We start from the raw sequence: 12,500 nt of genomic DNA on the forward strand, positions 1-12,500 counted from the left end.
TATTCTGCTACACCACCATGTTTCACTGTATTCTGCTACACCACCATGTTTCACTGTAAACTGCTACACCACCATGTTTCACTGTAGGCTGCTACCTCCACCATGTTTCACTGTAGGCTGCTACCTCCACCATGTTACACTGTAAACTGCTACACCACCATGTTTCACTGTATTCTGCTACACCACCATGTTTCACTGTATTCTGCTACACCACCATGTTTCACTGTAAGCTACACCACCATGTTTCACTGTATTCTGCTACACCACCATGTTTCACTGTAAGCTGCTACACCACCATGTTTCACTGTAAGCTGCTACACCACCATGTTTCACTGTAAGCTGCTACACCACCATGTTTCACTGTAAGCTACACCACCATGTTTCACTGTAGGCTGCTACACCACCATGTTTCACTGTAAGCTACACCACGTTTCACTGTATTCTGCTACACCACCATGTTTCACTGTAGGCTGCTACACCACCATGTTTCACTGTAGGCTGCTACACCACCATGTTTCACTGTATTCTGCTACACCACCATGTTTCACTGTAAGCTACACCACCATGTTTCACTGTAGGCTGCTACACCACCATGTTTCACTGTAGGCTGCTACACCACCATGTTTCACTGTAGGCTGCTACACCTGCCTACACGTGTACCTGACCATTAGGATTTTCCCCTAATATACTTTGTGCCCTTCGGTGACAGTGAGGATGATGAGCAGAGTTTACACACGAACACAACACGACTTTATTCCCTCAGCTACACCCTGACCTGCTCCACCTACATTAGTTAGAGTTAATAACACAGTAAGTACAGAGTCCAGATCACTCCTACAGTGGGACGAGTTTCACACACACACACCCTCTCACATACACACACCCTCACACACATACGCCCTCTCACATACACACACCCTCACACACATACGCCCTCACACATACCCTCACACACACACATACGCCCTCACACACACCCTCACACACACACACGCCCTCACCCACCCACACACACACATACGCCCTCACACACACCCTCACACACACAGACGCCCTCACCCACACACACACGCACACACACACACACAGACGCCCTCACACGCACACACACATGCCCTGACACACACACACCCTCACACACACACAGGCGCCCTCACACGCACACACACACACGCCAGTACACACACCCTCACACACAAACACACACGCCCTCCCACACTCACACGCCCTTGCACACACACACACATACAACCTCACACACACACATGCCCTCCCACACGCCCTCACACACACAGACACCCTCACACGCACGCCCTTGCACACACACACATACAACCTCACACACACACATGCCCTCCCACACGCCCTCACACACACAGACACCCTCACACGCACGCCCTTACACACACAGACACCCTAACACACACAGACGCCCTCACATGCACGCACACACGCCCTCACACACACACCCCCTCACACACACGCCCTCGCACACACACAGAGACGCCCTCACACACTCACACTCCTTTGCACACACACACACACACACACACACACACACACACACACTCACACTCCTTTGCACACACACAGACACACACACACACACAGACACCCTCATACACACGCCCTCACACACACACGCCCTCACACAGGCCCTCACACACACCCTCACACACAGAGGTGATACCAGGCACACAGCCTGGCTCGAATTTAACACACTGCTAATAAGTCAGCTCGAGGCAAACACAGAGATGCGGCGTGATGCACATCAGCTCAGTACAACTTCACTCTCACTGTAAATAATTACTGCACTGTTTACGTCTAAACATTACTCAGCAATTCCTTTAGTTTCTGACGGAAAACAAATTCTTGTTTTTACTGTTCATACAGTTTAGCTACAGGACAAACACCCCGAGCTGCAGTAGGATCGAACATCACAGTAACTTAATACAGGACTGTAAAGTACTAACACTCAGTTCTAATGAATTTTCAGTTCTTATCAATTTACACCGACATCTAAATACTGATGTTTATAGATTTTTAGAAAGAAAAAAAAATATTCTGACATGACGTGAAACTAATCCTGTGTGAATAAAGCTTGGGTTTTTTTTTTTGTTTTTTTTTGCAAACATAATTTCTAGAAATTTATTTGTAACTTTACTTCTTGTGTAAATCATTTAATTATTTAATTCAATTAATCAATTTATTTATACACTTATGTAAAATTCCACGTCTTTAAAGGGTTTTTTAGGGTCAGTATTTCACATCAGGACAGATTTTCTACACAATTTAAAGATTTAACACATGACAATCGTGCAGTTTATTACTGTTAATAATCTCTTCACTCTTCTGCTGATTTCTTCTTCTTCTTTTTTCCCCACAACTAAAGAGTTCTGATATAAATCTAGCTGCAGTTTCCCAGCAGTTCGTGTCCATAAGTGTGATGTGTTTTAGATTAGACTCTGATTTACAGTCTGATTTCTACCTGCTGTTCTCTCCCTTGGTGTTGGAAGGTGGAGGGTGAAGGATGGTCTGATTCTCCTCCATGTCCAACACACACTTGGTGCTCAGCTCGATCTCTGCAAACACACGACACACTTTAAACACAGTGTCTCAGGATCACACACCACTTTATATCCGACTACAGAATGTTAGAGATGATAAAAAGTCACAGCAGTGAAATCGTCCCTGCGCCATGACTCCATATGATGCAGCATTAACTCCGTTTAGGAGCACATTTAAAGGGTTTTATTTTCCTCTCTGAGGCAGAAACAGGGTATAAAATGTGTCTGTGTTCCTGGACTCACCCCTGCGGTTCATGGGCCGGACTCTGACAGCGACTTTTACCTTCGTATCCGACATTTTATTGCACTTTTGTGTGCCTCAGTGACCCTGTACACAACTAGCCCTAAAGTGAAGATGAAGAATAACGCAAAGAAAAGTCTCCACGGAGTCTCCGGGAGCACAAAAACAACGTCGGAAGACAAAAAAAACTGTTAAAAACCCTTTTAAAACCATCCCCAACATTCCCGAGGAACAACTCATCAAAACTCCAACATAATTGCTCCGTTTTCTTCAGCCTAGCTATCTGGCTAGGAAGACCCGCTGATGGGCTGCATCCCAAACGCCTCCCTGACGCCCTCTGGAGTTCCCCTAAGTAGGGAGTGATACAATCACAATCGCGCTAAACGTAGTACACTTAAGCGTCCGATACAGAGCCGTTTGGGATACGGCCTCACAATCCAGCCTCGGTCAGCAGCATCCCGACCGCCATCTTCCGCTCTGAAGCGGCTCGGGAGTGGGACAGAAATCTCTGCAGTGACTCCTGACTGCTTTATTAAGTTCTACACAAACAACAGGAATGTTTAAAACGTTATAAAGCCTTCATACAGGACACACAGACACACGGGACGTCCTGGTTAGAGCAGGAAAAAAAAAATCAGACTGGGTGAAAACTAGGGACTCGTCCCAAACGGCGGCGCACTGGACACCTAGGGCACTGCGTAGGGCGTTTACGAAGGATTTTACACCTTATTATAGGGCAGTAAGACAGGGAGGAGGAAAGGATTTGGGATACGGCCCGGATTTACAGAGATTCAGCGGGAATTTTTAACTCTTAAGCAGATATAAAAGAATGAAAACAAATTAAGTACAAACACAAAATAATAATAATAATAATAATAATAATGATAATAATAATAATAATAATATTTAGCAGATGTAAAAGTAGCAGTAATATGTATTTTGTAAGTAATAAGTAATATGTATAAGTAATATTTATATACAAAACTCTACACTAACACTCTCTACTAAACTTTTAGTTTCTTGTGATAATGACAGAGTATCTGTGTTAAAAATCAACTGAACATCACCTTAGAATGAAGATTTAATCCTGCTGAGGGTGTGTAAACTTTTGCACTGAACTGTAGATTATTTGCATTTTTCTGGTTAGTTTGTGGAAACATGAAGAATATCCTGGGAGTGTGAGTCTATTAGATAGGCAGTGAAGTGTGTGTGTGTGTGTGTGTGTGTGTGTGTGTGTGTGTGTGTGTGTGTGTGTGTGTGTGTGTGTGAAAATAAATCAATAAAAATAAAGCAACACAAACAACAAATCTTTTTAATCATTTGCAACATTACTTAAGTTAAAGTTTTTACATATTTTTGACATATTTTAAGTAAATTGTTTTCTTTTTAAGCGATTTTATGTGAGATGACCAACTTTTCTGTGTATACACATTTTGACATCATAATTTGTTATCGCTGTACAGGTCCTCAAAGTTACTCGTGTACGTCTTCACTGTGTGATCTCCGGCATCCAGGACGATCAGCGTGTCCTCGTCGGTCGCCACTAATCCCACTGGACGCACCAGTCCCTCTCTCACCAGTGGAATTAACTCTGGTGCTTTCTGGACGTCTCCCAAACTCCACACCAGTCCCTGGTTCACATCAGCTACGATTAAACCTCCATGTCTGTTGAAGGTTATGGCCGAGATGCTCGGCTTCAGAGGGTGAAAACTGAGAGCGTCCATCTGCTTGAGGAGGATGAAATCACTGCTGAAGACCTTCAACCGTGTCAGAGTAGCATCGCCCCCTGAACTTTCTCGAATCTGGAGATGTTCCACCACCGCGATGCGTCCGGACGCTCTACAGCAAGCGACGGCTCGTGGAGTCTTCAGATCTTTCACCATCACCTTCTTTACCAAAACCACACCATGTCTGAAGTCCATGATGATCTGCCAAAGTGTTCCGGTTTCAGCGTCCGTCACTAAGATGGTACCTGAGATGTCCACGTCAACACCCCAAGGAAGCTGAAACTCTGGGATGGTGATCACTGGATTTCCTGTCGATGAAAACACCTTGACTGAGCGATCTCCTGCATCTGTGACAACAACATGGCCGTCTGGTGTAACAGCAAGATCTAAAGGATGGCAGATGTCAAAGCTGTTGTGACCGTAGCGCCCAAAACTGCACAAGAACTGACCACGACTCCCGAACGCGGTCACTCTCTGGTGTCCTCCATGCGCCACCAGAACATCCCGTGATGCTCCAAACACGACTACACCGGTCGGGTTGATGAGCGGACCCCATCCTCCAAAGGCACAGTCTAGACGCATGACTCCTGACTCCAGATCTTTCTGACATTCTTTGTTTTTTTTTTGAGGAAAATACAAACCGATCATTTCCTGAAGGTCGACCAGAACCTGGCATTCATAGGTGTCGCCTTGATCGCATTGTTTCCTGCAGAAAGGGCACTCGAGATGGCGAGACACGGCATGAGACAGGCTACAGACGCACCCCAGACAGATCACATGACCGCAGGGGAGGTTGCGTGGTCTTCGAGCTCTGGGTTCGGATGAAAATGTTTCGAAACACACTTTACACTCGAGCAGATCAGAGTGGATCTCACCCAGGATCTCCTCAGCTCTTCTGGTGGGATTCATGATGGCCTCAGAGAGAGCGAGAGAACAAGGAGAGATTTACAGAGGCTTCATGTTTCCCAGCAGGCCTCTGGGTCATGTGACTCAGGCAGCACAATGTGTGTTTTGTTGCCCCCTGGTGAAGTGTGGGGTAACAACAAGGAGCTACATATTAATATTCATCATTAAAATAAATGATGGTTAATTAACCTTTATTTTATGATATAAATGTTTAAGCTCAGCTGTTTTTATTTAGTTTAATGGTGTAGCTGCACTGCTGTCAGAGCTTCTGTCCGATCCACAGTCCAGTGTGAATGTAATAAGCTTTTGGTTAGAATTGTGATGATATGCATCATGAATCAGATGGGAGTTAACGCTGTATTTTCTGAGCGATTATAAATTTAGCTCGACACCCGACTCCTTCATGAACACGTTTATTTTCAGCTCTGTTGGAGCCACGTGCAAACCTGCGTCACGTGACACCTGCCCTGGCCACGTGATCCGCTGTCACCGCTGCCAACGATTCAGAGGTTTCAATCAAATTTATATTCTAATTGTATTTGTCACTTACACACACAGAGTACAGACATGCAGTGAATGCTTTAGGCTTTCACATATCTCAGGTTATTATGAGCCCTGGGGTCAGAGCGCAGCCATGAGGTTAAGGTCTTTGCTCAAGGACCTAACAGTGATGTCTCAGCAGCTTGTGGGCTTGAACCCCCGACCTTCTGATCAGTAACCTGTCATTGATATTTTCTACCATGGTTCATGTGTTTGTATTGTTTCCCCAAATGATTCAGATTCATTCATTCATCTTCTACCGCTTATCCGAACATCTCGGGTCACGGGGAGCCTGTGTCTATCTCAGGCGTCATCGGGCATCGAGGCAGGATACACCCTGGACGGAGTGCCAACCCACACACACACTCTCATTCACTCACACACACACACACACACACACACACACTACGGACAATTTTCCAGAGATGCCAATCGACCTACCATGCATGTCTTTGGACCGGGGGAGGAAACCGGAGTACCCGGAGGAAACCCCCGAGGCATGGGGAGAACATGCAAACTCCACACACACGAGGCGGAGGTGAGAATCGAACCCCCGACCCTGGAGGTGTGAGGCGAACGTGCTAACCACTAACCCACCGTGTCCCCGATTCAGTTTATTTTCAGGTGTAATTAATTTTTCCCATCCAGCTGTGAACGTACAGACACACGACACTCACCACAGGTTGAAGTTGTTTTAATGAGAAACGCAGTGACTCTATAAATAATCACATACAGATCTACATCGTCACACACAGCCGTGGAAATCCGGTAGAAACACTGAAAAGTTATTAGGAAGTTATTAGGAATATAGACATGTGCAGGAGCTCGTGCACAAAGCGTGTAGAACTTTCTTTATTCATCTTTTCTGCTCCGTCAAAGTAGGATCGTGCCGAGCGGCCCGGCGACGCCGCCGAAGCGTGGAGGATAAACGTGTAGAAAAGTGCATTTTGATCCGAAATCGTGGTTAACGAACCAAAAAGAAAAAAGATCAACTCTTTATAGAGTATCACTATTTGGTTATAATTAGAAGGCAGATAAGATTGCACAAAATGATTTCAGCCGTAGTTACACAAAAGAACAATCAACAATATAGTAAATATCATAAACTTACACTGGCTTAGAAATAAAAGGACAAGGAGTCGTTTGGCGGTCGAAGGAGTCGACTCTTACTGGCAAACTGAATCTGATACGAATCACTAGCTGGAAATCGATCCATCCATTTGTGTGTTCTCCGATAATCCAGTTAAAAAATACAGTAATATTATTTTAAATTGGCAAAAATCTGAAGGCAAGATCACGTGTATTAAACTCTACTAAGGCAGTGTGTACTAATAACATCGTGAACTGGTCTAAACGAATCCTATCATGATACGGAGTTTTAACATCAGCACATTCCTAATTGTGTAAACAACATTGAACAAAATACAAGTGTGTGTGTGTGTGTGTGTGTGTGTGAAATATATACACATAAATATATTCTGAAATATTATGAATAAAAGTTACAAACTTTTTGTTTGTAATAAAATGGACCACAGCGGGACTGTCGTCAGGGACGTCGTGTGGGAAAATAACATCGAATAACCTAATCTAAAACACTCTGGAACTCAACACATCATTAACACCTGATATTATTAGGCTATAGATGAGATATCTCACACACACACACACACACACACACACACACACACACACACACACACACACACACACACACACACACAAACACAAATACACACACAGGCACATCTGCATGTTAAAGGTTTCAAGAATGAACAGAAAAGTGGATACTGGCGTCGATGGTTAGGAGGTAACAGATACGTGTTAGCAGCGATCCTCATCATCATCATCATCATCATCCTCATCAAACATTAAAGTAGGACTGAAATGGCCTGATCGGTCAGTGCTCTTCTCTAGGTGTGTGCCGATAATCGGTCGTACGATACAACCGACAAGGTGTGTGTCAGGTGTGTGAGGACGGAATTGTTGTACTGAACCGATCTCATGCCGACGCGAACGTACACAAGTGTCTGCGAGCTCAGTAACAGAAATGATTCAGGACACACTGCGACTTCCTGCCAATCTTTACCTACATGGAATGTTATGAGATTGGACATTCCCATATTCCCATGTTCCTGGAATGCAGGATGTGAATATTGATTATTATAATAAACAGATTAGTTTTCGAGTTAATTAAGTTTTAATGTGTATGAAAGGAAACGTTTGTGGTGAGACAGCCCTGTATGTCGTGACTGTGATTCATTTGATTATTCATGGTGATTGTGTGGTAAGGTGAATATATCGGCACACACCTCGGTCACACGCGTCTGTTGGCATCGCTGACACGAGATACACAGACACAATACTGACATGGGAAAAAAAAATAACTAAGAGTTTTTCAGTCAACAAGAACCTCAGTGTTGTTTTTCACCTCGTTACACCGGTAGCGCCACCTGGTGGCTCAACACTGACCAAATCCGTGAGCAAAGACAAAGCCGTTTGGTCCTGATTTTCCCTCCAACGTTTTTACAGCGCTGTTTGTACAAAACTTTGACTTTCTCTCCGTCCTCGGTTCCTGCAGGATTGAATTTGTGGAGTCTATTTCTCCACTCCGTTGACAGGTTTGTTGTTTCCAGAACCTTTCCCTCTCCTCCTGGTGGTGGGACGTGTCACAGAGTCCGACTCTAATAATCAGATTAAGAACAAATTCAGTACGCGTCATAAAAAAGTGTTTATTTCTGCAGCATCAAAAAACAGTCAGTGAGTCAAATGTCAGTGAGTGAATCAGTCAGTGAGTCAAATCAGTCAGTGAGTCAAATGTCAGTGAGTGAATCAGTCAGGGAGTCAAATGTCAGTGAGTGAGCCAAATGTCAGTGAGTTAAATGTCAGTGAGTCAAATGTCAGTGTGAATCAGTCAGTGAGTCAAATGTCAGTGTGAATCAGTCAGTGAGTCAAATGTCAGTTAGTGAATCAGTCAGTGAGTCAAATGTCAGTGAGTGAGTCAAATGTCAGTGAGTCAAATGTCAGTGAGTCAAATGTCAGTGAGTCAAATGTCAGTGTGAATCAGTCAGTGAGTCAAATGTCAGTGTGAATCAGTCAGTGAGTCAAATGTCAGTTAGTGAATCAGTCAGTGAGTCAAATGTCAGTGAGTGAATCAGTCAGTGAGTCAAATGTCAGAGTGAATCAGTCAGTGAGTCAAATGTGAGATAGTGAATCAGATAACGAGTCAGTGACTGATTGAGTGAATCAGACAGTAATTGAGTGAGTCTTTGACTTTTGTCTCTTACCTTTCACAGACACATTGTCTCCGGTCTCAGAGTAAATGCTGTCCTCACACTCTGACAAACTCTGTAAGAGAAGCCATGTAAAACACCTCACACAGCAGATACACTTTGTATCGGTGCCTTCGACAGGCCGTAAATATGATCATCTATATAAACAGTAGTGAACCACACAGGAATGCTGTGCAATCAGACTGACCTTCTCTCTGGGCCCGTAAGTCTCGGCGTACCACACCATCCCGTACAGGCACAGGAACGTGATGAAGGCCTGCACATGGGGAACAGTTTGTGTGTGTTGTGTAGATGTGAAAATCACAGGCAGATATTATTATAGAGACAAAAAATAAAATGTTCTCTCACCACACACAGGAGCCACAGAACAACGTAGAGGATCTGCGTCTTGGAGAACAAGTCCTGTCCAAATTTAACACACGCTAAAGCCTCGAGGAAAGCGATGGCTCTGGAAGGAGGAGAAACAAAGCAGTTCATTATTAAAATAATAATAATAACAGTGAAAAGAAAAAATGTCAGGTAGTCGTTCATTCGGAGAGTCGGTCAGTGAATCAGTCTGTCAGTGAATCATGTAGTCAGTCAGTGAATCAGTCGGTCAGTGAATCATATAGTCAGTCAGTGAATCAGTCTGTCAGTGAATCATGTAGTCAGTCAGTGAATCAGTCTGTCAGTGAATCATGTAGTCAGTCGGGGAATCAGTCTGTCAGTGAATCATGTAGTCAGTCGGGGAATCAGTCTGTCAGTGAATCATGTAGGTCAGTCAGTGAATCAGTCTGTCAGTGAATCATGTAGGTCAGTCAGTGAATCAGTCTGTCAGTGAATCAGTCTGTCAGTGAATCAGTCTGTCAGTGAATCAGTCAGTCAGTGAATCAGTCGGTCAGTCAGTGATTCTTTCAGTCAGTGAGTTTGTGTGTAAAACAGCTGACTGATTTACTTTGTGCGTCAGTAAAGACACAGCATGGTGGCACAGAAACAGGTATGTAACCTGCATAAGAATTACGTTTAACTTTATAACTCAAGCAGCAAACAAAGCTTCAACACTAAATTTCACTAAACCCAGAATTAGGCCAAATAACGATTCATAAAACATCAAACGTGTGTGAAACTGAAATGTTTAGAAAGATTCAGGCTTGTGTTTCACCTGCTTGTTCCATGGGCACTAAACCACTAAGGCTACAGAAGCAGAGATCCACCTCCATCTGTTAACATCTACTACAGCTCTCTGCTACACTCAGCACCTACCCCAACCACAAGCCACCATGTTAACTGGTAATCTAACACACACGCATACACACACACGCTCACACCTCACACACACACACACACGCACACATCACACCTTTCTTCTTATCCGTGTGCTATCAGTTGGAGGCCAAAGGAAAGGAAAACACGAAAACGTCAAAGACACAGAAACAAGTAACTGATAAAGAGATGTAAAATATACAGTCTGTATATATATATGTGTGTGTGTGTGTGTGTGTGTGTGTGTGTGTGTGTGTGTGTGTGTGTGTGTGTGTGTGTGTGTGTGTGTGAGATGGACGCACCCAAACACCCAGCACTGCGTCCCGACTCTTTTACACTGTGTATCTGTGAGATAAGCATAATACTGCCTGGGAAACACAGAGAGAGGAAATGAAACATTCCACTAACGTTACTGAATAAGACACATACAGGTAAACAACAACAACAACAACAACAACAACAATTTATTCTATTCTACAGCTAATACTGGAACAATAGAAAACAAGAATAAGAGTAACTAAGAAATAAGAAGAAGAAGATAATGAAAAAGAGAAAACTGAAATATGTACTAATGCAATTGGAAGGAGAAAAAAAACACCAATGACTTGATGTATTGAACCTGGAGCTCACCTCACTGTGGGCGCGGTGATGATGCCGATGAAGAGGATGCGACCCCAGCTCAGGGCGTGGCATGCTGGGAAAACAAAGATGTGCTTCAGGAAGAAGGTGTTCAGCTCCGTCAACTAACAACAAGACAGAGGAGAGAAACACGGACTGTGAAATCACACACACACAGTGCCCACACACACACACACACACAGTGCACACACACACACAGTGCCCACACACACACACACACACACAGTGCACGCGCACACACACACAGATCAAACACACACACACACAGACAGACACACACAGACAGAAACATACAGACAAACATACAGACAAACACAAACACTAACAGTGCACACACACACACACTGTGCACACACACACACACACACAGTGCACGCACACAGTGCACGCATTCAAACAGACAGACAGACACACACAGACAGACACACACAGACAGACACACACAGACAGACACACACAGACAGACACACAAAGACAGACACACAAAGACAGACACACAAAGACAGACACACAAAGACAGACACACACAGACAGACACACACAGACAGACACACACACGCACACACACTCTGTTATCTCTGATCAGATTTGTGGTCAATGGGCTGCAGAGGAGAAGAGGATCAGGAGGTGAATCTCTACAGCAGCACACTTACATTAACAAGTGTGCCTCAGGGCTTCACTATTAACTAATCAGCCTCTCAGGAGAACACACACACACACACACACACACACACACACACACACAGACAGTGCGCACACACACACACACACACACACACACACTGCTCGCTCTCTACCAGAGAAGCTGTATAATTACTACTAATGAACCCAGGAGAGAGCGGGCAGTGAGACAGTAAGACTGAGACAGCAGACATTACACTCCCTGAGAGTAACTGAACACAATCCAAACCAAAACATACCCCTTTCTTTAGCGATTAATGATTAATGGCTGTAGCAAAAATACACATTACACCTTTAATCGTTACAGTGTGTGAGCGTGTTTAACGCTCCTGAGTCTCACCTGCCAGATGATCATAAACAGGTAAACTCCAGCTACTCTCTGGAAGGAGGATTTGGGGTCGAACCAGCGCACGTAGGTCCAACTGGCCGGAGTGAACTGCAGCACAGCGCGCTTGATCTTCCCTGTGGTGGTGTGGATGTGCCTACACAACACACACACACACACACACACAACATCTTATCCATGACCTTAATGTAAAGTCTGAGAACTTATATTTCAACAGTGTTTCACAGAAGGTTACAGAAGTGCTGTGTGACCGTACTTGATGCTGGCCCAGTGGTACGTGCGCATCTCCAGGAAGCGACACACGGTCATGCCGAGCCAGAT

At 44.4% G+C, this 12,500-nt stretch overlaps 3 protein-coding genes across 6 annotated transcripts in view; all 3 read right to left on the reverse strand.

The window, feature by feature from the left end:
• kif13a (kinesin family member 13A) overlaps positions 1 to 3,419 on the reverse strand; it is a 34,009-nt gene extending 30,590 nt beyond the window's left edge. For 3 of the 4 annotated variants that reach the window (XM_027133279.2, XM_027133278.2, XM_027133275.2), the window contains exons 1-2: positions 2,811 to 3,419; positions 2,489 to 2,582 (exon numbers count right to left, since the gene is read on the reverse strand). In XM_027133279.2, coding sequence (XP_026989080.2) covers positions 2,489 to 2,582; positions 2,811 to 2,865 — 149 coding nt within the window. In that variant the 5' untranslated portion in view covers positions 2,866 to 3,419. The remainder of the gene's footprint in view (positions 1 to 2,488; positions 2,583 to 2,810) is intronic. The other variant, XM_027133277.2, reaches the window with a different exon arrangement.
• A 675-nt stretch (positions 3,420 to 4,094) lies between these two features.
• Positions 4,095 to 5,541, reverse strand: LOC113634372 (E3 ubiquitin-protein ligase NHLRC1). Its single transcript, XM_027133287.2, has one exon. It carries the CDS (start codon positions 5,442 to 5,444, stop codon positions 4,248 to 4,250), a length of 1,197 nt encoding a protein of 398 aa, XP_026989088.2. The 5' UTR covers positions 5,445 to 5,541; the 3' UTR covers positions 4,095 to 4,247.
• A 1,118-nt stretch (positions 5,542 to 6,659) lies between these two features.
• ptdss1a (phosphatidylserine synthase 1a) overlaps positions 6,660 to 12,500 on the reverse strand; it is a 9,814-nt gene continuing 3,973 nt past the window's right edge. Inside the window, exons 6-13 of the mRNA XM_027133304.2 lie at positions 12,436 to 12,500; positions 12,174 to 12,315; positions 11,144 to 11,256; positions 10,816 to 10,881; positions 9,620 to 9,719; positions 9,459 to 9,527; positions 9,266 to 9,326; positions 6,660 to 8,662 (exon numbers count right to left, since the gene is read on the reverse strand). The exon at positions 12,436 to 12,500 is cut by the window's right edge and continues 87 nt beyond it. Of these exons, the coding sequence (XP_026989105.1) occupies positions 8,577 to 8,662; positions 9,266 to 9,326; positions 9,459 to 9,527; positions 9,620 to 9,719; positions 10,816 to 10,881; positions 11,144 to 11,256; positions 12,174 to 12,315; positions 12,436 to 12,500 (702 nt within the window). The 3' untranslated portion in view covers positions 6,660 to 8,576. The remainder of the gene's footprint in view (positions 8,663 to 9,265; positions 9,327 to 9,458; positions 9,528 to 9,619; positions 9,720 to 10,815; positions 10,882 to 11,143; positions 11,257 to 12,173; positions 12,316 to 12,435) is intronic.

Source organism: Tachysurus fulvidraco, chromosome 25 (assembly GCF_022655615.1).
Source record: "Tachysurus fulvidraco isolate hzauxx_2018 chromosome 25, HZAU_PFXX_2.0, whole genome shotgun sequence".
Classification (NCBI taxonomy): Eukaryota; Metazoa; Chordata; class Actinopteri; order Siluriformes; family Bagridae; genus Tachysurus; species Tachysurus fulvidraco.